The sequence below is a fragment of the Drosophila eugracilis genome, unplaced genomic scaffold (assembly GCF_018153835.1).
Source record: "Drosophila eugracilis isolate 14026-0451.02 unplaced genomic scaffold, ASM1815383v1 contig_353, whole genome shotgun sequence".
NCBI lineage: Eukaryota > Metazoa > Arthropoda > Insecta > Diptera > Drosophilidae > Drosophila > Drosophila eugracilis.
The window spans coordinates 1,503,652-1,528,181 of NW_024573209.1; the positions used below are offsets into that span (position 1 = coordinate 1,503,652).

At 41.3% G+C, this 24,530-nt stretch overlaps 8 protein-coding genes across 9 annotated transcripts in view; 4 read left to right on the top strand and 4 right to left on the bottom strand.

Annotated features, from left to right (window-relative positions):
• LOC108105830 (angiotensin-converting enzyme) overlaps positions 1–7,632 on the top strand; it is a 43,685-nt gene extending 36,053 nt beyond the window's left edge. Inside the window, 2 exon segments of the mRNA XM_017212575.2 lie at positions 6,784–6,924; positions 7,000–7,632. Of these exon segments, the coding sequence (XP_017068064.2) occupies positions 6,784–6,924; positions 7,000–7,315 (457 nt within the window). The 3' untranslated portion in view covers positions 7,316–7,632.
• A 1,778-nt stretch (positions 7,633–9,410) lies between these two features.
• Positions 9,411–14,378, top strand: LOC108105743. Of its 2 annotated transcripts, none has more exons than XM_017212459.2 (5): positions 9,411–9,847; positions 12,462–12,636; positions 12,700–12,817; positions 12,902–13,596; positions 13,812–14,378. In XM_017212459.2, exons 1-5 carry the CDS (start codon positions 9,539–9,541, stop codon positions 14,207–14,209), a joined length of 1,695 nt encoding a protein of 564 aa, XP_017067948.2. In that variant the 5' UTR covers positions 9,411–9,538; the 3' UTR covers positions 14,210–14,378. The 2 variants fall into 2 exon arrangements, with proteins under 2 accessions (XP_017067948.2, XP_017067949.2); XM_017212460.2 differs by having other exon boundaries at positions 12,902–13,600; positions 13,812–13,931.
• A 1,055-nt stretch (positions 14,379–15,433) lies between these two features.
• LOC108105817 (tenascin) lies at positions 15,434–16,964 on the top strand. Its single transcript, XM_017212558.2, has 4 exons — positions 15,434–15,639; positions 15,800–16,357; positions 16,408–16,611; positions 16,669–16,964. The coding sequence occupies exons 1-4, from the start codon at positions 15,458–15,460 to the stop codon at positions 16,919–16,921; spliced, it is 1,197 nt and encodes a 398-aa protein (XP_017068047.2). The 5' UTR covers positions 15,434–15,457; the 3' UTR covers positions 16,922–16,964.
• On the bottom strand, positions 16,879–18,821 carry LOC108105723 (tenascin). Its single transcript, XM_017212438.2, is given in 4 exon segments — positions 16,879–17,271; positions 17,372–17,883; positions 17,885–17,909; positions 18,291–18,821. Coding segments are annotated over 4 exon segments (1,278 nt in total). The 5' UTR covers positions 18,722–18,821; the 3' UTR covers positions 16,879–16,961.
• Positions 18,822–19,199: 378 nt separating this feature from the next.
• On the bottom strand, positions 19,200–19,745 carry LOC108105821 (protein draper). The gene is given in 3 exon segments (XM_017212561.2): positions 19,200–19,439; positions 19,493–19,545; positions 19,547–19,745. Coding segments are annotated over 3 exon segments (381 nt in total). The 5' UTR covers positions 19,661–19,745; the 3' UTR covers positions 19,200–19,225.
• Positions 19,746–20,026: 281 nt separating this feature from the next.
• Positions 20,027–21,784, bottom strand: LOC108105816 (von Willebrand factor D and EGF domain-containing protein). Its single transcript, XM_017212557.2, has 3 exons — positions 21,343–21,784; positions 20,720–21,283; positions 20,027–20,607 (listed from the first exon to the last, which is right to left on the bottom strand). Exons 1-3 carry the CDS (start codon positions 21,630–21,632, stop codon positions 20,115–20,117), a joined length of 1,347 nt encoding a protein of 448 aa, XP_017068046.1. The 5' UTR covers positions 21,633–21,784; the 3' UTR covers positions 20,027–20,114.
• Positions 21,785–22,234: 450 nt separating this feature from the next.
• LOC108105819 (tenascin) lies at positions 22,235–23,633 on the top strand. The gene is made up of 3 exons (XM_017212559.2): positions 22,235–22,601; positions 22,661–23,203; positions 23,265–23,633. The coding sequence occupies exons 1-3, from the start codon at positions 22,294–22,296 to the stop codon at positions 23,359–23,361; spliced, it is 948 nt and encodes a 315-aa protein (XP_017068048.1). The 5' UTR covers positions 22,235–22,293; the 3' UTR covers positions 23,362–23,633.
• A 37-nt stretch (positions 23,634–23,670) lies between these two features.
• Positions 23,671–24,477, bottom strand: LOC108105820. Its single transcript, XM_017212560.2, has 2 exons — positions 24,319–24,477; positions 23,671–24,122 (listed from the first exon to the last, which is right to left on the bottom strand). The coding sequence occupies exons 1-2, from the start codon at positions 24,415–24,417 to the stop codon at positions 23,739–23,741; spliced, it is 483 nt and encodes a 160-aa protein (XP_017068049.2). The 5' UTR covers positions 24,418–24,477; the 3' UTR covers positions 23,671–23,738.
• Positions 24,478–24,530: the final 53 nt, after the last annotated feature.

Genomic DNA, 24,530 nt, shown 5'->3' on the forward strand with positions numbered 1-24,530 from the left:
TAAAATATGGGTGCAAATTTGATCAAATCAATTTGGGATCATAAAATAGCAAATTAAATAAATTAACACAAGTCTTGAATTGAAATTTATCTTGGGAAAATCCCGGAGAACGTTCTAAGTTTTTTTTGAAATTTTTTTTGTTTTTTTATTTTGGTTAAACAGTCTTCGGGTGCTTACCATATTGTTCTCGAAACTGTATATATCTGCAAAAGGTCATATGTCGATCAAAAATGTATGTTATGGCACGTTTCAGAAGTCAAATGTTTTGCTACGAGAACCTGATTTTCAAATATCCTATCAGCCTTTGTTTTGATTCTTTTAAACAATAAAAAGTAGCTTATTAGTATCATATTTATAAATCAGGAACGCAGTTTAAATGAGATAAATATAAATCTGGCTAAGTGCAAATAAGGTTATCTGGCTTAAATCAGCATTTTGTACACAAATTAAGTCAATGGGAAATTTATTTTTAAACATTTAAAATATTACAAGTCAATTATTTTTGTTTGAGCAATATAAATAATTTAACGACTGCGCCTATGCATTTTCAAATAAATAAAAATAACTTGAAAGTACCGTAAGTGGAGAATTCATTTATCATTTAATGAAATTATCATTTAATCAAGTTTTCTTGCTTAAATATATATTAAGATAAGATACTTTGATACTAGAAAGTTTGACGAAACCTCAAGAACTTATAGGATTTGTATAAATAGTGAAGAAAACAAAGCCCTGTGGTATTTCCTTCGTCAGTCTTAAGTAAAAGAAAAACAATAATCTTTTTTGTGGCAAGGAATGTTTGATGTCATAATTAGGCTTTCTTGTTTTCTTGTCACCTTTCGATGACTCGGGTTACCATTTTGCACTTCCTGCAAAGGCGAGGTGACAACGGAAGCCAGGTAGATGGAATTTCTCGGCATCTTTGATGGCAACATTGTAACTTCGCAGGGCGGAAAAGCTATCTTCGAGTGAGGGTGGTGAAAACTGATGCAACTTTGCTGCATAACAGTGGGGCTTTGGGGATCATGTTTCTTATACGAAATCGAAATCGATTATCGGAATGCTGGGTGGTTGGGAGATTGTGACGTTGTGGAACCCCAACTGGGATTGCAAATGGATCTGTGACTGGAACAGTGACTGGATCGGGTGGCATGCGTGAGAGATCTGCCGCAAAAGTGAAAGGCCTTTATGGGTCGTCGAAGTAGTTGCAGTTGCATTTGCACAAAATCAGATTACATATCAGCCAGGCTGAGTCCGTGATTTGGCAATTGCCAGCATAATTATTTGTTAATGCGCAAAATGAAACCAGTTGGATGTTGGACCCGGGCTCCAGCCATCTGACAGCCTAAATGATATGCGTGTACCCGTGATTGACTAATCCTAGTCCATTGTCTGTAGCTCGGGCAGGCTGTATAGATATTTGCATTTTCTATTGTCTATTTCAGATTCTACAAAGGCAATCAAACTAAAACAAACATTTAGCGATTGATATATACAGCCACTTTCCAAACTCGAAAATGGTTTTTGTCAACACCTTAGCTTTTCAAAAAGCTGAACTAATAAAAAAAGCTTGTTTATTTTTTGCCAGGGGAACGGCATCTGCGAAGCGTTAGTTTAATTGTTTTATTCCTTATTGACTCGTCGGACAACTATCAAATTTCTACGACAGTTTCTTTGCCGTTATTTAATGCAATATTGCTAGTCTAAAAAACTGTTTAGATTTTTTTGTCAAACAAAGTGACTTTAAATTTTATGACACTCATTTAATTTGCATTTGATAGTTAGAAGCTTTAGTATATGCGACTGCAGATCAAAAGCTAAAACATTTCGTCACTTTTTTATAAAGGAAAATCACTTAGGTGATCTTAGAATTTTTGGTTATTCGCAATGGTTAACGCAATATTTTTGTATTCATAATTTGGAAATTATTATAAACATTCAAATAAGATAAGGCTGATTTGTCGTTTTAAGAATCGCCCTTGACCGCTAAGAATAAAGTTCTTTGTCATCTTCTCCATTACATTTCCCAGTTCAAAACCACAGTTTTCCTGGGCATTAAGTCTGTGGGCTGAACAACTTTTACTTTCCGTAGAAAATCGTTTTCTATGTTTGGCCACATGGAACAGAGCCAAGTCAGCCGGCAGCCTCTGCAGCTGTTTGCCCGCAACAACGAGCGTTACAATTCTGTCCGACGTATTCACCAGATACTTCGATATAGGGGGCGGCATAGTCAAATAGTTAGAGGTAGAAAGGGGTGCTGCAGGTTGTGGTTGCAGCATCACAGGCCCATTCCACGGACTTGCCACCCGAATCGCAAGCTGATGCTGCAGTTGCATTTTGGCTTCGGCTTCTCCGTTTGCATTTTTAGACGTTGTGCGGATTCACATGTTCGAAGTCACCATAAATTGTGGTCAACCGATGCGACGTAATTCATTGATTATAACGACAACAATAACTGCAGTTAGCCCATGGCTGGAGCCCCCTGCCAAGCCCTTTGCATTTGCCGCCTATTGATTTATGGCCAATTGTTCGGAGTGTGTTAATGTTCGGTTGTTGTGACTCTTGTGCACGCTATTTTGTGGTCTGTTTTCTAGAGTTTCAACCAAACAACTTGAGCTCGGAGTATGCCAAAGAGGCCCCCCAAATTAGCCAAATAATAATTAGGCTTATTAGGGCCAAAAGTCTGCTGGCAATCCACACTCACTCCCGCCGTCTGGCATGCGATTATTCACACAATTGTAAGCGTGTTGAGCTGCAAGTCGGCAGCTTTGCATGCCATTTGGAAAACGGTCTGGGAATTTTCAATCTGCAATAAGGTGACTAATAGAGGAAACTTACGAGTAACGGAACTCGGAATTATGCAAAGTTTTCATTTATTTTGTGTACTTTTTTTTTATAATTTTTCGGTTAAATAAATCCAAATAAATGTTATAGTTCATTCAGTTCCCAAAACATACAGTTCGGCCTCAACATGTATGCTATCCTCGTCACTTTACCGCGCTTCCATCATCATAAAAGTTACGAGCTGCCAACGCAGGTTTGTTTTTTTATTTTGACTACCCTGCCAAACTGCAAACATTTTTACAACTTTATGCCAAACAAGACAAACCAAAAAAAAAGTAACGTAAAATGATAAAAATAAAAATAATCATTACGGCGAACATAACAACTTTTATGGCGATTCGAAAAGGAATTAGATCAAGTTCGCTGCCACGAGTCTGGGTTGCCTCGAGTGGATTGTCTGGCGATTGGGTTCACTTTGATTATTGATTTATGCGCACGGATCTAGCGACAATCGAGTATCGAGACAGAAACAAACAAAAGTGATATCGAATTAAATGCTAATTAGGCACCAAAATGCGGATCTAGAACAATAAATAATGATACAATTAAGAGTGGAATTACATAAAATGGGCAATGTGCTGCCGCGAACGGATCGGAATTGGAGTTGAAATCGGAATCGGAATCCGCGAAACTGAAAGTGCATTGTGCAACGTACTGAATCGCCATCCACGTCGACATCAACTCGAACTCTATTTATGGCCAAGACAAAAACCGGACCGACTTCTTGCCGACTTGGAGCGACTGCATCCGCAATGTTTCTAAACGAGATGAGGGGGAAAAAACAAAGTCAACTCGAAGAAAAAAAAAGTTAAATAAAACTAAAACTAAGCCATCTGAGTTGCGATCTTTTGAAGGAAGCTGTTAGCCATTCGTTGTCGTGGTCGACTTTAGTTTGTTTAGCACACACACGCCCATGGCGCTTAAATGATTTGCAGGCCAGGCCAGGCTAGGCAAAAGTTGGCGTGGCCAACAGGGCGTATGCCTAATGCCCCGGCCATTGGCTTCACAACGGCTTCGAATCGAACGGGCCACGTTTTCTGTGCAAAGTTTTGGCATTTTGACATATCAAGTGAAAAGCCTAAACGATTTCCGACAAGTAACCAGTTTTTTTTAGCTTTGCTTTACTTTTTTGTTTACAATAAAGTGCACGTTACAAATGCGCATAAATTTTGGTAATATTTAAATAAATCTAAAAGTTTTGAATTAGTTCGGAAGGCGGGAGTAGGATAAATTGATTGCCTAATAGATTTAATTTGTCATCAGTTTGAAGTTAGGATAACCGGAGTTGATATTTATGTTCTAGTTTTTTAATATAAAAGTTCTTGTTAATTGCTTTTACCTTAAATATTATGAAAACACGAAAATATTTAAAAAAAAGTATATTAAAAAGCCCTTGTAATTTGAAGATTTCTGCCACAAATTCACTTATAAAAACCTTAATAATTATTTTCGCTTTTAACTCAATGTGGGAAAAATCAAAACATTAAAACCTCATGACCCAAACATCTTATCGCTAAATTAGAGCTTGGCGGTCATGAACTCGGTATGTTATAATTAATTGATATTACTCTCGGATTCCCCCACTGTTCCATTACAAAACCTGACCCGTTTCCACCTGATGAACATGCGCATGAAAGTCAAGGTCGGCCGTAAAACAAAAAGAAACCCAAAAAAAGAAAACGTGTAAATGTGTAAGTCTCGAGTAATTTTCGCTTTGTCAAGCGAAACAATAAGAAGTGATATTTGCCCTAAGAGTAACAACATTAGCAGCAAATTACAGGCTCCGCAATAGTTTGTGGCAGTCTGAAATGGTTTTTCGCGAAACGATTGAATGCATTCATGGGTCCGCCAGTCAATCAGTCAGTCAGTCATGGACATTGAACCACTTTAGGGGCATGGCTAGCAGGCTACACTGGTTAGAAAACGGCAGCCAGCTAAACCAAAAGTGATCTGAGACAGCACTAACCCGGTGTGACCTCAACTAGTGACATTCACATCAGTTGGAAGAATCGAGTTTGAATTAAATTATAAGCTAAAACGAGAAATCTATAAACACACCATTTACAGAAAACTAGAGTACTAGACTTAGCTTGCATGTGTGTGTGCGGGCACTCAAAAGCCTGTAAGACTGAACACTTTTCCCCTTTGCTTTCCTTGAGTTTCCCATTTGGCCGAGTCACAAATCTTCAAGCCAAAAGCATTGCATTGTGCAAGAAGTTTGCGGCTGAAGTCTTTTGATTGCCCGCAAAGCCAGCAGACAGAAGCAGAAATGTCAATTGGCATGAGACTTTGGGTGGAAAATAGCCATCGATAGCTCAGCTGGCCCATTCAGCAATTGACCAAAATGAATGGCTCAGCAACGAGAGGAGAACCTGAAAACTGAAAATCGAAAAACCGATCATTAGTAGCGATCGCATAAACGACATCGTTCATACGCCCCGCGGCCGTTCAATAATCGTACTCGCTTTGTGGTCTCCGAAAAATTAAAGATTTTTCGCATATTTTTCATGGAACACATGTTCCATGTCCCCTCCTCAGACGTTGAAAAGAATTTTCGCAACATTTAATTTTAGCACAAAACGGCTGCTGCCTTTTGGCTGCTACACAAAAATTGGACTAATTGCCGACAATGTTGGCTCTGATTGACTGGACCAAAAGACTGCTAGACTGGCCGAGTGTTTGATTGAATGATTGAACGAATGAATGGCAACCGTTGAGACAGCAAACAGCAAGTAGCAAGTAGCAAGCAGCAAAGCAAGCAGCAAGCAGCAAGCAGAAAACAGAAAACAGCAACACCACACCAAGACGACGAGGCAGCTGCCTAATCCCTGTTATTGGGTCATGTCGCGTCTCTGGGAAAATGTGGCGACGATGTGGCAATGTGGCAACCGCTGCCAAGTGCCAAAAACATAACACACCACCGAGCCACTGAACCACTGAGCCACCAAGCCGACGATGTAGTTGCAGTTGCTCTTGCCAATGTGGCTGAGGCTGATGCACTTAATGGTGCCCGAGCACCGTTGTTCCTATGTCTGGGAGTTTTTGGAGCCGTGATCGAACATTGTGAAAAGTGAGCATTAAAAATGCCATTTTTTCCTAGCCCCACTTGCAACATTCTCACTGGGAGCAATATGCTTGGATGGGAAGTGAACAACCAGAGGTCTCTAGTTTAACACCATCTCTATGGATCTAAGTTTTGGTTGTGGGGAAACCCCCTAGCAGAAGGTCGAAAATAAAACAAATTATCAGCTCTTCCCTCTCATTTAGAAAGAAAACAGACAAAAGAAACCCATTAGTTGAACTTGTTCTTGGCCCTCAACTTATTAATAGTTTTGTATGCTAAAAAAATCCCCAAAAGCTCTGCCAAGATATTGCATAATTATTATAAATCAATAAACAGTGACTCCGCATAAAAATATAGTTTCTTCGAAAATATTGTTCCTATAAAATTAAAGATTTCAATATTTAAAAGCGAAATCCAGCTGCTTAGACTAAAATAACAAAACCAATTCGAAATTATTTTCTGAATAATTGCTACTTGATTGCGCAGCCGTCGCCATAAAAATACAATAAAAATGCCATAAATGTGATTAAATGAGCATAAAGCAAATGGCAATTACAAGACCACAAAACTTGACTTTTGCATGATTTCGAAACTGCAAGAGAACGACTTTGGCTGGCGACTTGCTTTAGTTTAAGGCTTCAACTGGAGCTCGACCTTGAGCCAGAATGCAAACGAATGAGCGGTTAGCTCTCTCGACTGCAGCTCCAACTGAATCCAACTGACAACAACCGCCAACACCGAAAACACCGGACTGACTCACACAGCTCACAACTCTTACCCGAGACAATTGACAATGTTTATGTTGGCCAAGAAGCGTGTCCGCGGTTGTTCTTAGAAAAAAATGTCATTAAAGCCATGTTTCCATCCATTTCCAGATACTTTTTCTCCACGGTTCTGCAGTTCCAGATCTATCGAGCTATGTGCCGCGAATCGGGTCAGTATATCCCAGGCGATCCCAGGAAGCCATTACACCTATGCGATATCTACCGACAGCCAGCAGCAGGCAATATTCTCAAGTAAGTTGTAATTTTAGGTCTTAAAGTACATATAGTACATATTTGAGATTCATTAACAATCGCTTTCCTTTTCAGAACTCTGATGTCCAAAGGTGCCTCCCAGCCTTGGCAAGAGGTTCTTGAGGAAACCCTTCGAGAGGGTCGTTTGGATGGAACCGCTCTCAGGGAATACTTTGCTCCCCTGGAGGAATGGCTACGTCAAGAGAACCTCCGAACGAATGAGTATGTAGGATGGAACTATGATGGTGACTACTGCAAGCGAAGCATCGAAACTGCCGGCTTACAGGTCTTTGGAGGTTACTACAATGGTGTCATGGGCCAAAAGTCATCGTTTTACCTGTACCCTCTCATCTTACTGATTTACTCTTACATCAGCTTACATTTCTTTTAACTTTCTATCATTTATCGGGCCCATTTTGGGAATATGTAAACAAACAGTCAGACAAAATGTTGTTCCACTTGCAACTTCCGCTTATTCAAGTCGCACCTATAACCGAGTTGAACTTGAATCAATGCCAAAAAATACACACACACAATTCTAAAATTAAATAAACGAAAAAAACGCAAATCTGACAAATTGCCCGACTGGCTGCACCCTAAAAATTGCATCAAAACGGAAAATAAACATGGTAGACTGGTCGAATGGGGGATACCTAGTGATTGGTAGTGATGTTCAGTATGTAAAAATATATATAAGCTGGAAGATTATGTGATTACATGACTTGACATTCACTTTCCTTATTAATTTGCTTAGAAAGACAGATATCTTGACTTGCAACTTTAATCACTTACTCTTAACTTCAACTTTATTGAATCCCTGAAAATGGCCAAGATCCTGGCATGCACTATTGTTCTTTTGATACCCCTCTTGTAAAAACCAGTATCCAAATGGGCGAAGAATTAGGAGGGGGTTTTGAGGCAGCTTCGAGTGTTATGGCGAGTGCAACCCATGCGGGTCATTGGAACTCCGGCGTCGCACGCACATTGCTCACTCATTTTGTTGTTGGCTTGGTTGTTGCTTACAATTTAATCAAATAAAATAAAATGAAATAAAATAAATAAACCTGCTGCAATTTCATAGTTGTGCTTTTGTTTTTATGTTGCAGCTGGTGCCCCGTCTGCGGTTTGCTGGCGGAGTAGCCAACTGGTTTTTTGTTGTGTATAAATTTGATTTAATAAATTGCAGAAGCAACAACAGCAACAGCAGCAACTTCAGTGTAAACAAGACAATCAACACTTGTGTGGGTTGGTAAGTTGGGGTCGGGTACTTGGGGGGATATTCATAGGGCGGTGCACGGTCATCTCGATGGCATTGTTCTAAAGTTTATCTAAGATATAAGACACTTTAGCTAAGTAAGTTGAGTGGAGGCGGGTACTTTCCGCATACTTGTAATCAACTTTAATGGAGATGATTCGAAACGAGCAAAGCACTTTAAGTTTCTTGACACCAGATTAGTAAGCATGATCTTTATTAAAATTAGAATTAGTTAAGTGTAGGTAAATAATCTTTAAAGAGATTTGCTGATGGTACAAGTTATGACACTGGATTATTAAGCGATTAATGCCGACTGTAATCGCAGATGAAATAACTTTATTCATTAATTGAATAAAATATTTTAACACTGTAAATAAAAAAAATTCAAATTAAAACAGTTTATACTACAATTGAATGAGATTTTTTCTGAGATACTTTTCCTTTAATCCGATTTGATTGCCTTAAAATAATTCTACAAAATTCTCCCACACCTCTGAGATGCCATTAAATGTCCAATTCCAGATCAACTCCATTTGAGCAGAAGAAAAGCGCAAGTCAAAAGAAATCAAAACAAAACTGACTACGAAAACAACAGCCATAGTCGGGCTTTTGCCCCGCAATGACAGCCGCATGTTAAGGACATGATCAACATTTCAATTAGATGCAATCATCGCCCTCGTCATGATCGCTGGTGGAGGTGGGATTGGTGGGGATTGGGAATGGGTAATGTAACCGCTTTGGGGAGTTGAGTTTCATTCACATTCAGTGGAGACTTTGGCGGGGTGCTTTACATTTCACTTTCGCTTTGTAGAATTTGTAGAATCGGGTGTGCAGTGCGTACTTCCGCTCTCCGATCGCCGTTCTCAAGTCCCTCGATACCCCGGACGGCCTTTATTGGCTCGACGACAATTTGCAATGACTACTGTATTCCGTTGCTGTTTTCGTAGTTCACTTTATTCCGAGAAGGAACATTCGGGGTGAGTAGCAGAATCACCGCCAACGGGGAAACAGTTTTCACGAGACTCGCGATCCAATCGTACACGCAGCGCATATCAAGCGTTCGGGATAGATAGTTTATCCTCGCTGGAAGTAGAAAGTTTATAAGATAGTGAAGTGCTTTTACAAAATAGTTCAAGGATTTAAAAGTAACAAGTTATTAGATACGACTAAACCATTTTAAAACTAAATTAAATCTATGTAATAAATAAATAATAATTGAATTTTAAATAGTATCTTCAGGAATTTAATTTATTTTATCCTCAATTTACATCAAAAAAGATAAAAAAAAAAATATATAAATAGTGAAGTAATAAAGTAAACCGTTTATTAATATTAATGTTATAAATTGTCGGAAATAAAATGAAAATGCCTCGAGATAAACAAATGGGAGAACTACTCCTCTTCCTTCTTATTGTTATACCACTGGGAACTGGACAAAACAGCAGTCTTAAGATCAACACAAACTTAAAAGACATCGAAGATGGAGCCGTGGCACTGCCCTCCATTCAAAGTCCCGGGAACATCTGCATCCGCGAGGAACCCTATGTGGAGCACGTCCAGGTGCCGGAGATGCAGCCAGTGCGTGTTCGTACCTCCAGTTGGTGCATGGAGATCCCGCCGCGGTGCGCCACCTACAAGACGGAAATGCGAGAAGTGGTGAGGGTCCAGGTAAGTTTGAACTGTATCTGCCTCCGGAGCATGGACAAATATCCAAATGGTCACAGGTGTTCTACTGCCGGCTCTGCCTTTGCGGGCAATATCTTGCGTCATCGTAATCCCAGCCAGTGGCAACACCTTCGCCGTGGCCACTTTTTCCACCATCTTGGGGAGCCTGCGACGCAAACCTGATTTCGATTTGCCCAACCAGGAAGCCGCTCACCACGATATCCATAAATTGCACCGATTCGATGGCCGACTTTGATTGCATTTCTCATAGATATCGTTCGCTATATGGGTTCTGTTCGCGACCACATGCATTGCGCAATTCTGGCCAATCTGAGCGGGATTTCCTGTCCTTCTGCTATGGAGAACGGAAGCCCAGTCGAGTGGCATTTGTAGCAGCTGTGCTTGGCTCCAGGAGCTGCAGATGCACTTCACTTGTTTGAGATGCAAACGACCGGTTTTGACCCAAACCATCTGAAGTGCCATGTGTGTCCTTGGCTGCCAAACTTCTTGAACTACTGGGTACATTGCTTATGAATTGGGTACTTTGGGTATTCAGTTTTTTTCGAAATTTGTTGGTATAAGTAGTTATTAAATTAAATTTTTAAAAATAAATCATCATTTTATCAAAAAGTTACAATTCCACTTTTACAACAAGCTGAAATCAAAGAGAAATAATAAGTAATAGGTATTGACCATGTTGACCAATTAGTCATATTTACTTGACAGATCCTACATAATTTATTTAAAAATACAAGAACGAGTTAACTTACATCACAGATTTGTAAACACTATAATGATAAATGATGATAACTGATTCCCCATTAGTGTCTATAAATAATTATTAATTTTCGGCAATTGTTTGAACCAGACAAACAGACTATTAAGTCCACAATACCCAAACGTTTGGCCATTTTCAACTGCGCAGTGGGAAAAAGTGAGGAAAACAACGGCAACGGCCAAGTGTTGACCAAGCACGGCCAGAATCCGGTTGCAGTTGCCTGCTCCGAGGGGCCTAATCAGGCTCGGCTGGTTTCTATTTTTTTCTATACATTTATTTATTTTGCCACTATTTCGGCGGACTAAGGGGGTTTGGCAAAATAATTATGTCATGGTGTCAGTGATGGAAAGTGCAAATGAAAAGCGGAAAATCCAGCACTTATGGCCAGGCTGGATCAACAGCCGGACCGATCAGCGGTTGGGCATTAACAGCTCCACTTGTGCTCGGCGACTTGATGCCAAAGCTGTTGACACACTTTCGATTGCATCACTAAGCCAAGTTGCAAGCGTCGCCATCGCCATCGCCAGCGCCATGACAAGAGGCAGCCAAAACTGGCTTAGTTTATTTTTTCTGTTTATTTCGGTTTCGTGTCTAATGATTTGTGCGAGTCGAGATCGCTCGCTGCTTGGCTTGAATTAATTTCATAATTATTTTAATTGGAGCTCTTGAGGAGGCATTTGCCTCCTTGTAAGAAGGTGTTCGCAGAGAATCGCCTTAATGGCCAGTAGCACCTCCCAAAAAAAACAGAAAAACATATTTCTCCGGTTGCAGTAACAATTTTCTAACCCTGTCGCTTGCATTCCTGGCGATTTTGGTCAACGCCTGCTTGGCCAAACACTTCGGTTTTGGTCAGAAAATGTAACCACTAATTCGCCAATTTAATTTAATTAATTAACAACAAAATAAACGCACAAAGAAGTTCGAGTCTAAGTGGAAAAATAATCTGATCTCTTGTCTGGCTGTAACTTGAGGCACAAATGTGCCGAAAGATTTTCGATAGCTTTCCAAAGAAAAAATTGTCATTACAGCTGATTGATGGGCGACCACTAAAAGCCACCGGAAAAGGGGGTGAAGTATTAGGTGGAGCAGGCCATGCGGTTATTCGAGTGGCACATGTAAAAAAAATTGCTCAACTTGTATTCAATTACTATTTATGACAAACATCTGAAAAGACAACCGTAATTATGCAGACACAATGAATCAGAAGACCAAACTCGAATCGAATTTCACTGTTTATATTAAAATTTCCGCCTTATTCATTTTGTGGGGGGACACATATGCAGGCAGATACAGATACACATTCATCAACGAGTCCATCAACTTGGCGGCGGACAATGCGTGAGTCGGGAAATGTGGACTGGGAATAAATCTGGAATCGGAATGAGTGTGAGAAGCTTGCCCGGAATTCAGTTATCCAATTAAATTGGCAACTCAAGGGGTTTTCGAGGGCGATGCGTGTACTTCTCGTGGTGGTGGTATTGTGCCCCCAGCTCGACGACTTACAATAATCTCCATCTTAATTTTGTAACTGTCGAGAGCTGGGCCAAAGTCCATGGGACACACATGGGGGCAAATGACACTGAGGCGTTGACAGGGTTGATGGAGAGGAGAACTCTGCACAAGCTTATCCAATTAATGAACTCTTGCAATGATGCCCACTTCAGAGACATGGATCAAAGAGATTGTGTGGCAGCTCAAATGTTCCTTAGTAAACGGATAAAAGCTATGATAATAGTGCATACTTTTCGGCGTCGCTTGATTTGTGATCATTAAAAAGCTCATTGTTACAGCACTCTTTAGCTTGAAAATAAATTTGTTTTTAACTGAATTTTCTTTCAGAAATTAAACAAGACACGAACAGTTCGCTTTTGTTGCCAAGGCTACGAAGGAAATCTCTCCGATAGCCAAGCTACATGTAAGCCAATTTGCCGAGGAGGTTGTGGGCGTGGCAGTTGTGTAATGCCCGATATATGCAGCTGCGAGGAGGGATATATTGGCAAGCATTGTACACAGCGTGAGTACATGTCAGAATCTTGATAGTTTCTTGATTTAATTATATTTATTAATATTATTAAAGGCTGTGATCACGATCGCTGGGGTCTGGATTGCAAGAATCTCTGTCAATGCCAAAACGGAGCAGCGTGCGACAACAAATCTGGACTTTGCCATTGTATAGCAGGTTGGACAGGGCAATTGTAAGTCTTCCTTTTCCAATTACAACTTAACAAGGAAATCAGAAAGAATTTACACAATTAGCATGATACTTCATCCCATTTTAGTTGCGAACAGCCCTGTCCTCAAGGAACCCACGGTATTATGTGCCGCAAGGCCTGCGATTGCGATGACAAGCCTTGCAATCCACAAACTGGTGCCTGCATCCTACAAGATCATCCGCTGGAGCTGAATGTAAGCCATGTCATAGTGGAGACTGTCAACTCTACTCTGGAGAAGATGGGTATTATACCACGTCCAACCACCCCTGTTCCTCTGCCGGAGGTCATAGTAATCAAGCAGCCGCTTAACCATGAGAATGCCCAGCATTCGCCAAAGATCATAGTTCATCAGTCGGGAAGTGAGCTCCTCGAGAATCTCCATTCAGCTGCAGCTGCTGGTGCTCCAACTCCGGAGGTTATCCATGTCATTACGAATGGTATCACCTCGCCACAGGAGCATTTGGCCGGATTCGTTGCATCTGACTCCAAGACAAGTCAGGCGGCGGGAGATCATCAGTCCGGCTTGGTGACCACTCTAGTCAGCATTATGCTGCTCCTGCTGGTCGCCATTGCATTGGGCTCACTGTACGTGTATCGGAGGTATCACCACAAAAACTCAGCCGTATACAATGCCAACGGAACAGTGACCACGTTGCCGGCCAATCCGGAGGTGGTTCTCACCGAGGCCGCGGCACTGGGCAAAAACTTTCACGAACCACTTCCCGAACTTCCTGTGGTTTTTGCGGCACAATCGAACGATGGTATGTAAGTGTCTCTGCCGACCTTAAAATAGCTACCTACTCAATTAGTAAAAAATATTAGAAATTTTTCAATATTTAAATATGAACTCAATGAATGTCATTATGTCTAATATTTTCCTGTATCAAAGAAGAAATCTTTTTAATATATTTTATAGCTTTTTGCTTCATTCATTTGTTATTATCAATCTCAATGAACTATTCCGATTTTCCCACAGCACAACCAGAATTATATGACACGCCCAGCAATAACTCTTCGATTAAAACACCACCCTATGCATATGCTAGGAAGGAGTCTCTGTACTCCGTGGTCTCGCCAAAATCTCGCAAGGGCAGTCTGGATTCGCATCTGTACGACGAGATAAGATACCACCAGCAGCACCACCATCACCAGCACCACCCACGGAACCATCAGCACGCCCAGCACTCCACCACGGCATCAGCCTTTCTGCCAGCCAGGCCGCAAGTAATGCCAGTGAACGACCAGTTTTCTAATGGGAGTCAACATCCCCATCAGCGATCGCACCATGTCACCCACTTAATAATTCCGCCTCAGAACTCCAACTTTTTGCAGGTTCCTGCCCAAATCACAGCCAAAAGAATTGCTCATTTGTGAAGAGGAGTAAGCATAATAAGACCAGGATCTTGTTTCTTTAATATAATAAATTTTAATGGATTATCCAAAGAAGGGTTTTTCCTGTAGATCTGTAGATATACAATTGATTGTACAAATCTTTATAAAATCAAATTCAGAATTTCTTGTCTGAACAAACATTTATTAACTAATCTTATTCATAAATATTTTCTAATAATAATTCATTCACTATGCTTAAAATATATTTCACGATTAAAATAGTTTATGTACATATTTATTGTTTATATCACTTCTTTGGCTAAAAATGTTAACTTAGCTAATCTAATAAAATGAACCGAATATTTGATTATAATGATCATTTTTTTCACATCACTTTTTTAAATTTGTATTTAAATATTGTATGTGGAGCGATGATTATATTTGTAACGTAAATAAAGGGCGAAGGCCGTAATAGCGAAACCAAATCCGAACAATCCAAATAAAGCGCTTACAGACAGCTTCAACTTTTTTCTTCCGTATTTGGAAGGTGATTTTATAATATTTTCGGTTATCGTATCTTTGTCTGAAACTAAGTTTTTGTTGTATGGATCCTTTACAGTTTTTATATTGTTTTCATAATTATTTTGTGTAGGAACATCCGTTTTCAATGAAAATCCACTGGTAAGCTCTTTTGCTAGGTTGAGCTCTGAGATTTTTGAACTTGCAGTGAACTGCATATCAATTATTAAAATAATAATAAAAAGTATCTTTACACATTGTACTATTTTTAAAGAATCCATATTTCCTTTATATTTATTAATATTGCTTTAATAAAATCGTGTTGATACACTGTGTGCAGAATGAGAACTGGTTACTTGAAAATGCAGCTGATTTCGGGTCGACACCACCACAATTATTTAAATACAACACATATGGGACTTATCACCGATAAGAAAATATATTCCCGGTCAAATTATAGAACTAACATTACATTAAATTAAGTATATTATAAAAAAAGTATGAATACAATGCATTAACCTGTAGCCAATAAAATAAATCGGCTTTTTAATCTCTAAAGTATAAAAAACAAATACGAACATTTATCTTAAAATAAAAGTTAAAACTTTGAATGGCGCAAAATTACTGTAGCTTAAAATTAGCTTTTCTCTGGAGTGTTTTCGTTTTCCGAGACTGAGAGGCGTTGCTGATAAGGTGCCTTAACTACAGCCAAGTCCCATGGCAGCTTATTCATTCGCTCCTCGACAGCGAAGCTCAGAACAATAAGACGGCATGCACTTTAGTGGCCCATTGGCCGTCTTTAGCGCTCTGCTCACGCTGGCGACATTTCCTGCTCTGACTAGTGCTGAATCCACGGAGCTTTACGGGGATATAGAGAATACGGAATACGGTGATTTTGAGTCACTAAGTCAGACACGGGAGCGTCAGCAACATCTTTGCGATCGCGAGGTGCCGTGAGTACAGTATAGTCCTCGCTTAAGCAAGCTCAAGACTGAGAATATATAGATATATAGAGGATATAAATAATGAAATAATTATGTCAAATTTGTTAATCCAAATAATAAATATTTTGAGGGGAAATCCCATGAGATTAACAAGATTTACTGATTACAGCACTGTGTTTTTCCAAACCGAAAAAGATTCCCCGGTGCGTGGCAATGGTTCCACCATTTACTACCATCGCATTGAGGTATGTTGTGTGGGTTACCGTAGAGATCCGTATTCCCTAGAATGTGTTCCGGATTGCTCGGAAACGTCGCCGGACAACTGTATTAATGGTTTTTGTCGCGGACCAGGAAAGTGCGAGTGTTTCGCCGAGTTTGTCCGTAACGAGCATGGCGCCTGCATCCACACCTGTCCCATAGCTTGTCAACATGGAAGGTGTTACCTGAATGGCACCTGTGCCTGCCACCAGGGCTTCGCTCTAGATCCCGAAACCCGTCAGTTCTGCCGGCCCCAGTGTTCGCAGGCTTGTGGAACCCATGAGGAATGTGTGGCCCCTGGTAAGTGCGACTGTTCCCCGGGCTACCGGCGGACGATTGACCTGGGATGTCAGCCAGTCTGCGCTCCGGACTGTGGACTTGGCAAATGTGTGGCACCCAATCAATGCGAATGCTTCGCTGGATTCATAAAGCGACCAAACCGAAATGTCTGTGAGGCAGAGTGCTACCTGTAAGTTTTTTTCTCCTAAAAATTATTTTATTTATAAAAAATTCTTTTAGGAAGTGTGAGAATGGATTTTGCGAGACGAGGTACAAGTGCCACTGCCGAGAAGGATATCGCTACGACCTGAACACCACTAGCTGTTTGCCCGAGTGCCTGGATAATTGTGGCGAAGGGAATGGAGTGTGTATAGCACCTGGAGTCTGTCGCTGCTTTAAAGGATTCGAACTCCATGGTGCCGACTGTCGGCCCAAGTGCGAGAAGTATGAATCCAAAAAGTTTAGCTTTTCACATTCATAAAACTATTATTTTTTTCCCAGATCATGTGGAAAATACGGAAGGTGTGTGGCTCCCGAAATCTGCGGTTGTGGTCAGGGTCGGCAGCATTGCTTGAATGGAAGTTGCGATGTGCAGCATTGTACTTGTCCTGCGGGAGAAACGCACTTCATTGATCGCTGTCTGAGACCCGAAGACATAAGCCAACAATTATATAGTAGTGAAAAAAGAAAACACTTCAATCGCCAGCTTGCTTATGAGTTCAATGCCCTGATCGGACGTCTATTTAATTTTTGATCTAAAAGGAAAACAAAATAAAAATTCACATGTAGATATCTTAGACGGGCTGGCAAGTCAGGCGTCCCTTGATTCCGCTCTTGATGTACCCCGGCTTGCAGATACAGAAGTTGGGGGCACTGCAGAATCCATTTGGGCATCCCTGGGGGCAATGGGGCTGGCAAATGTTTCGCTGGTGTTCGTCCTTCACGTATCCTGTCTTGCACTCGCATTGGTTGTTGCCCACGCAAACACCATTCAAGCAGGGAAGGTCACACTTTGGCAGACACTCGTACGACTTCCGGTCCCATTCGAATCCGGAAGCGCACTCACAGATGTCCGGGCCAATGCAGCGTCCGTTCTTGCAAGGTCTGTAAAGAGTTTTATACAGTTAGTTGTTGAAGTAAGCCTTCGATAACAGTATAATTTAAGGAACTTAATCACATTTATTTTATGTGATGGGAAACTTACATCGTGCAGATGGGCTCACAGCGTCCTTGGAGTTTAAGGTAGCCTCCGTTGCAGTTGCAGTGTCCAGGTGCCGTGCATTTGCCGTTCTCGCAGCTGTCGCAAACTGGTTCACAGGATCCATCGGCGGCCAGGCGGTATCCTTCGAGGCAGGCACACTTGTTGGGCGCCACGCAGCGTCCAAAGGAGCAGCCAGGATTGCATTCCGGTTCACAATACTTGCGGCTCTTTGGCTCCAGGGTATATCCTTCACGGCACTTGCACTCATTCTTCTCATCGCACACTCCATTGCCACAGCCCAGTGGGCAGGTGGAAATGCACTTGCCCTCAGAGGTGCGAACGTGTCCAGGGATACAAACACATGTATTGGGAGCCGTGCAGATTCCATTGTGGCAGTCATCCACGCAGATTGGCTCACAACGGCGGTAAATATGCGGATTCCGTTCGTAGCCCTCGCAGCAAACTTCAATACGACTCATGTCCGGAGTGGTGCCATTGCCCACAAACTGGTCCCTGGGAGTTCCGCAGGAGTGAAGCAGTACTGAAATCAAGAAAAGTTACATATAAAACTTAGTTTATTTTAAATAATTTAAAAACAAAAGATAATAATTTCCCAAATTTAAGTCAAATATCTCACTTAGAAAAACAAATAAATATTCAAAACAAATTCAATTCACAAACTTTAAGCTTATCTGCTAACTTTCCGCTCGTTGCATATTAAATTCATCTACATTATTAGCTTGGCACACATACTCTTGTGGAATCAAGACGCATTTAATTATCAGGCTAGTGGAGGAAGTTGAGGTCGTTAGTTCACTATTTTAATGGCTCGCCTTGTTTTCGAATGATTTCCGAATTGGGCGATTACTTTTAGTTTAATTATAAAAATATTTTCCAACCGACAGAGGTTTTTTTTACTTACGGAACTTCTTTGAAGCACTTGCCGCTAGCCATGGCAGATCGGGTTTTGTTGATGAACAGAGCCGTCTCATCGAGTACCTGGGCATGATGAACTGGTGGAGTTACCGGCTGTACATAGTGTCCATAGAGCGGTGGCAGAGTAGACGGTTGGTAAGTCTCGGCGGCCACGAATCCACTGGATCCCTGGCTCACATGGTTTTCATTGTTCCAGCCATAGTTGCTTTGGTCTTGGCTATTCCATCCGTAGCTGCTTTGGTTGTAAGAGTTCCAGGCGTAGCCGCTTTGGTTGAACTGACTACTATTTCCGGAGAGTTGGAGGTTTGCCGAAGGCGGCTGGCGCGTCTTTATGCCAGCCGTCTTGAACTGTCCCTGACCCACCGAGCAGATGGCCAGTAGAATACCTAGGTACAGAAGCTGACACGATGACCTCATGGTGATGTCACTAGATTACGGTTTTATTTATGGAGATTTATTGTGCGCCCACGTCCACGTCCGCTGGCGGCTGTAGTTGCACTTCGACTAATCGACTCCCAATGCGAGGCTGCTGATCTCTCAGTCGCCAATCGCCTCCGGCGACCTCTTGTCCCTCCTCTAATCAGCGCCTCGCCATTGGACCTATCAATGAGGCAGCCAGAGCGAAGGTTTGCTCTCAGCAGCTTGATCACTTCTATATTTTGCGGTTGGCAAACAATATTCATTGCTTTTGAGTAATTCCAAGAAAAATGTTGCGTATGACGATGATTTCAGGTACTCATAAAAGTTGTCGACACTCATCCTAAATAACTCATGAATATTTCTAAAAAACAAATAAAATGTTTTCATTTAAAAGAATTATATAGTTTGAAAGAAAATTATATCTACTTAGAAAAAAACCGGCAGAAAACATAAAATGAAAAAGTGTTTTGAAAAATTCAATAAAGTTTGTGCATATTTATTTCAATAATTATCAACATCGTGATGGCACCTTCCATTAATTCGAACGTATCCCGGAGCACACTCACAATGTCCAGGCCTAAAGCATAAGCCATTCGAACAATCTTCATGGCAGATGGGCTCACATTTGAGGATCTGGGAACTTCCTTCATTCACATAACCATCACAGCAGTATGAGAGCTGTCGGTTTCTAGAATTCGGATTGACGGTATCCACACTAAAAGAGAATAGTTCATTAAATATTTGAATGGAAAGAGTTGCATTACTTACATCTGAGTTCTGTAACAGATTCCAGAGTCTCTTGCGGCCAGAGTCTCTTTTTTCCCATTGTACTACAGGACTGTTCGATTTCTTCCAAAACTGGGAGGCAGCGGGAGTGGGTAGCCCAAATCCCAGACACGCGATAACAAGGCCAATCAGTATGAATGTCAAGTGCATTTTGCTCTGTTCTAACCGAGAGTGAGGTCGGATTCAAAAGCGAGCGCAATGCCAGCCGATGTCTCGCAGCTACTGAATAGTCTTCTGTGTCAAGCTAGGCTTTTAAGTGAACGGAGAAAGAAATGTTCTATATTCCAAAGAAGATAATTACTATTTTAGTACCCAGTATTTGTGGGGTACATTGATTTGGCATAAGAAAGGAAAACTAAGCTGAAATACTATGTTTATATATCCCCACGAAATGTAATACATTTTATGAACAGGGCAGCAATTATTCCTAAAATCCTAAAAAGAAACTTGACTCTCCCCCAAAAATGTAGATGAATGCAGAGATATTCGTGGAAACCACTGATAAGTCCTCGAATATTGAAAAAATTATGATTATTTATTGGTTTTTTTTTAGTGGCCCTTAAAATTTGAGAGAATTTCAGTGCGGAGAACTGAAAACGTTATCTCACAGCCACCACATATCGCTGACAGTGCTGAAATTAAAGTGCCTGCCGATCAACAGATTAAACTCCTCGACCAGTGAGGCGTTTACCCTGACGGGATTCATGGAGGCATAAGTGGTTACCGCATCCGGAGACATGCACTTGTCAATGAATCTCGTCATGCCGGCCTGGCAACGGCATCTTCCGATGGAGTTGCACACTCCATTCTCGCAACGCTGATACGTTCGATCTGGACCTGGTACCACGGCGCATCCACAAACATTGGGAGCTATACATTTGCCATAGAAGCCACATCCTCCAATGCAGACCGCGTCGCATCGCTCACGATTCCGAACATAACCCTTGAAGCAACGACAGTTACCCGGCGAGATGCAAATTCCGTTATCGCAGCTGTCCCCGCAATCCGGCAAACAGCTCGTCGTATTCTGGTCGTAGCGATATCCATTCTGACACACGCACGTCGTCATGTTCGCACAGAAACCATTCTCGCAGCGCCTAAAAGACAGTTAAAGTTCTGAGAATGCTACCATCTATAAAATAGCACTCTTTTGGTCTGTAAATATATGGCAAGTTTAATCTGCCAGTATTTATGATTTATGATACTCACCGATAACACTCACTTTCACAGGAGATGCCGTTTAGGCGTTTCTTAAATCCTGGGAAACACTCGCATTGGTTTGGCCGTACACAGTGGCCATATCCACAGTCAGGAATGCAAATTGGCTGGCAGCCGAGTGATGCGGATTCTCTCAGTCCGCGGGCATATCCTTCGGCACATGTGCACTTTCCGGGTTCCGAGCAGACTTCGTTGTGGCCACAGGTGGTGTTGCATTGCGGCTGACAGAACTTGCGGGATCCGTCTAGTTCGTAGCCTGGATCGCAACGGCAAGTGCCGTTCAGGTAACATTGGCCATGTAGACATCCCAACGGACAGGTGGCTACACAGTTGTTCCGGTAGTTGAGCACAAAGTCCGCAAAGCACTGACACTTGCCGCCCGCCAGACAAAAACCATTCTCCTGGCACCGTTCTCCACAGTCCGGGACGCACTGGCTCCAATCGTACTCGTAACGTCGCCATCCCTTGCAGCACACCTCGATAACGTTAAAATTCCGATCGGTTGTGCTATTACCTACAATCTTAACCTCCTTCTCGTATTGGAAAAACACGGCCCTAGGGATAGAATTAAAGACTATTTTACAACTTTTATCCAAAGAGATCCACGCACTTACGGCACTTCGCGGTAGCACTTCTCCGGATGTTCTCCTCTCCGGGGCAGTGATAATCCATTTGGTATTATGTATGGTTTCCGGGTGGTTGTCGAGGACGAAAGTCGGCGTTGGAGAGCTTCCTGTTCCCGCTGCAAGTCCCGCTGGCGCTGCTCCTCGCGCAGACGCAGCTGCTCATCCTTTTGCTGCTGTAGCTGCTGCTCGTGAAGTTGCAGTTCAAAGGCTTGCAGAACACAGAGGAATAGTACCAGGAGCACTGAATGGATGCACAAAGAACGCAGAAGGGGCGACATCTCATTGCTGGTACAGAATTCTTTGTGCCACTCTACCGAGAATCTCAAGTCGCGATTGTTTGCTGCCCCGGCGATGTCGCAGTTGGGCCAACCTCTAATCACAGCCGGAGGCAAAGATAAGAGGGCTTTCAGCTTTTAATTCGGACCGGGAGGCAGAGATCTAGGGCCCGCAAGGCCAATGTATGTCAAGTGAGAACGAGCGATATATTGTTTTATGGGATTATTTTGCTAATTATATGACTCAAATGTTTTTTCTGGATATTTAGGGAAGGCATATAAATACGACCCATTTCATTTTTTTAACAAAAAAAAAAAAAATCATTTTTAAGGGCTACTTTTAATCAGAAAATGATAAAATAACTATAACGGGTTTCTTTGATTTTTATAAGTTGGTTGGGTTATCCAAATATGGCACTTAAATTATTAATTTTTTCATAATTTAATGTTGAATGTGAAAAATATTGTTTTTGGGTACTATTAAGTCGTCATAAATTAAAATTTAACGCATACTTAATTCTCTGAGAAATAATTGAAATCTATTTCCTCTCTTTTTAGCCTATGAATTGAATATAGCTTTTCTGATAAGACAACAAAATAAATTCTGTTCAGTTGAATTTCAGCTGGCAAATTGTGAACAGTTTGAAAAAAACTGCCTCTCAAAATGTGGTTACGAGATTTGGGTCTTCGACTCAGTTTCATTCAGCTGATGCTGTGCCTGCCCACCATTTACACAAATGTGCCCAACTATCCCGAACGATATAACAGAAGGCCCGTATCCCAGGACTTTAATGCCGGAGGCTATGGCCGAGGTTATATAGAAAACCGTCAGTTGACCTATAATCGCCCTGGACCAGCAAATTTCCAAGATCCCAGAAACGTTGAGGAGACACCGAAACGTCGCGAATATTTAATTCGATCCCATGAAACGCCGTCCGATAGAGGTCAGCACAAATGCCGTAGTTGGGTGCCGTGAGTACTGAAGTTACACTTAAAAATATATATTATATATATATGCCATCTAACAACAGGACCGATACGGTTGGGAAGTATTCATATCCCAGTATCATCCAGGCGGATCAAGCCAAACGGCTGTCTCTGATCGAGGTTTGCTGCACTGGATACTCAGCCAGTCGGCTGATGGGCATCACCGTCTGTCGGGCCCAATGTGGCTGCCAGAATGGAAGCTGCAAGATTCCAGGAGAATGCGAGTGCTACGAAGGATTCGTGAGGAACGACAACGGCGACTGTGTGTTCGCCTGTCCGTTGGGCTGTCAAAATGGACAGTGTTTCCTTGACGGCAGCTGCCAGTGTGATCCGGGCTACAAGCTGGACGAGACCCGGCGATTCTGTCGCCCCATCTGTAGCACTGGATGTGGCAACAGTCCGCGGCATAATTGTACCGAACCAGAGGTTTGTGGCTGCTCCAAGGGATACCAGCTGACAGACGATGGATGCCAACCTGTCTGCGAACCGGACTGCGGTATTGGTGGCCTGTGTAAGGACAATAACTTGTGTGATTGCGCTCCTGGCTACAACCTCAGGGATGGCGTCTGTCAGGCCGATTGTTACCAGTATGTTTTTTAATAATTCTTTCGGGTATTTCCCATTATTATCAATATTTATTTGCTACAGAAAGTGTAACAACGGAGTTTGCGTCAGCCGTAATCGATGCATATGCGATCCGGGATTTAGCTATCACGAGCAATCAACCATGTGCGTTCCAGTATAGGCACCCAAAAGTATCGAATTCTAATGTACAGTTTTTTTTACTTATCAATGTATTTTGATCTCTACCTCTTTCTTTGCAATTCTTTAAAATAATAGCATTTCTTTAGAAACAATTTTCTTATCGCAATAGAGATTGAAATACACATTTTTGGTATTCCGCCCATCCGGCTCTGTTCTGAGAAAACATTTTTAAATATAATTTTATTTATTTATCAGACGAAAACATATAAATTCATTATTACTAATGCTTTCTGATTCACATTTCACATTTCACATTTACGTTTGTATTTTTCAAGCTAATAAAATACATTTTGCTTTAGAGATTTTTTTAATTACAATAAAAAGTTCGTTTTTGAGAGCAAATATTTAATTATTTGTTTAAGTTCTGCATGTTTGTGTTCGATTATCAAAACACGCTTCAGTAGTAGGTTCACACTGGTTCTTGACAGAATAGGATCCTCTGCGAAGCACGAGAAAGTATATGGCAGCTCCTAACAAAGCAAGAGAAAGTGCTATGGCAATGAACCAAATGAGGAAAGTTTTCCAACCTCCTGCATGATGATGATTCTGTTTTGCAATAGTCTTCGGCGTTGTGGACGAATCACCACTTTCGGTGAAGTCTGAATAACTTTGATCCGTACTTAAATCAGTAGTAGCATCGGTATTTAAGTCCGTAGTTTGATCCGTACTAGAATCCGTATTTAAATACGTAGTTTCGTCTGTACTTGTATTATTTTCAACATTATCTTCAATAATGTTTGTCTATAAAATATAAGGATGTATAAATATTAATCACTTTTACTTTTCAATTGGTAAAAATTGGCATAAAATTATTATTTTTTAATTAAAATAAGAGATATTTATTTGTTTTATTTTTAAGTTTTTGCCTCAATAGTTGTATTTGTGAATTTGTTACTACACAATGGTAAAATGTTTAAAATTTTTAAACATAGCATACCTTGTTGTAAGATGGACTGTCCATAGGACCATGTCGGTAACCGTAAGTGTGAAAAGAGCACAATGCCAGGCAAACAAAGATCAGTGAAAGTTTGTACATTTTGTTAGCCTTCGTGTTTTCTTACAATTATTAAGTATGGAACTATGAACTGTTCTGCGCTGTGCCAAAAAACGAACTAAGCTTCAAAATATTTCTGTGACTTTATGAAGCTT

Coding starts and splice junctions, on each gene's coding strand:
- LOC108105819 (XM_017212559.2), top strand. CDS start 22,294: ATGTGGTTACGAGATTTGGGTCTTCGACTCAGTTTCATTCAGCTGATG. Junction 22,602..22,660: donor AAATGCCGTAGTTGGGTGCC/GTGAGTACTGAA, acceptor ATCTAACAACAG/GACCGATACGGTTGGGAAGT. Junction 23,204..23,264: donor TGTCAGGCCGATTGTTACCA/GTATGTTTTTTA, acceptor TATTTGCTACAG/AAAGTGTAACAACGGAGTTT.
- LOC108105817 (XM_017212558.2), top strand. CDS start 15,458: ATGCACTTTAGTGGCCCATTGGCCGTCTTTAGCGCTCTGCTCACGCTG. Junction 15,640..15,799: donor CTTTGCGATCGCGAGGTGCC/GTGAGTACAGTA, acceptor TACTGATTACAG/CACTGTGTTTTTCCAAACCG. Junction 16,358..16,407: donor TGTGAGGCAGAGTGCTACCT/GTAAGTTTTTTT, acceptor AAATTCTTTTAG/GAAGTGTGAGAATGGATTTT.
- LOC108105816 (XM_017212557.2), bottom strand. CDS start 21,632: ATGTCGCCCCTTCTGCGTTCTTTGTGCATCCATTCAGTGCTCCTGGTA. Junction 21,284..21,342: donor AAGTGCTACCGCGAAGTGCC/GTAAGTGCGTGG, acceptor TTCTATCCCTAG/GGCCGTGTTTTTCCAATACG. Junction 20,608..20,719: donor TGTGAAAGTGAGTGTTATCG/GTGAGTATCATA, acceptor ACTGTCTTTTAG/GCGCTGCGAGAATGGTTTCT.
- LOC108105743 (XM_017212459.2), top strand. CDS start 9,539: ATGAAAATGCCTCGAGATAAACAAATGGGAGAACTACTCCTCTTCCTT. Junction 12,637..12,699: donor TGGCAAGCATTGTACACAGC/GTGAGTACATGT, acceptor ATATTATTAAAG/GCTGTGATCACGATCGCTGG. Junction 13,597..13,811: donor TGCGGCACAATCGAACGATG/GTATGTAAGTGT, acceptor ATTTTCCCACAG/CACAACCAGAATTATATGAC.
- LOC108105820 (XM_017212560.2), bottom strand. CDS start 24,417: ATGTACAAACTTTCACTGATCTTTGTTTGCCTGGCATTGTGCTCTTTT. Junction 24,123..24,318: donor ACAGTCCATCTTACAACAAG/GTATGCTATGTT, acceptor TATATTTTATAG/ACAAACATTATTGAAGATAA.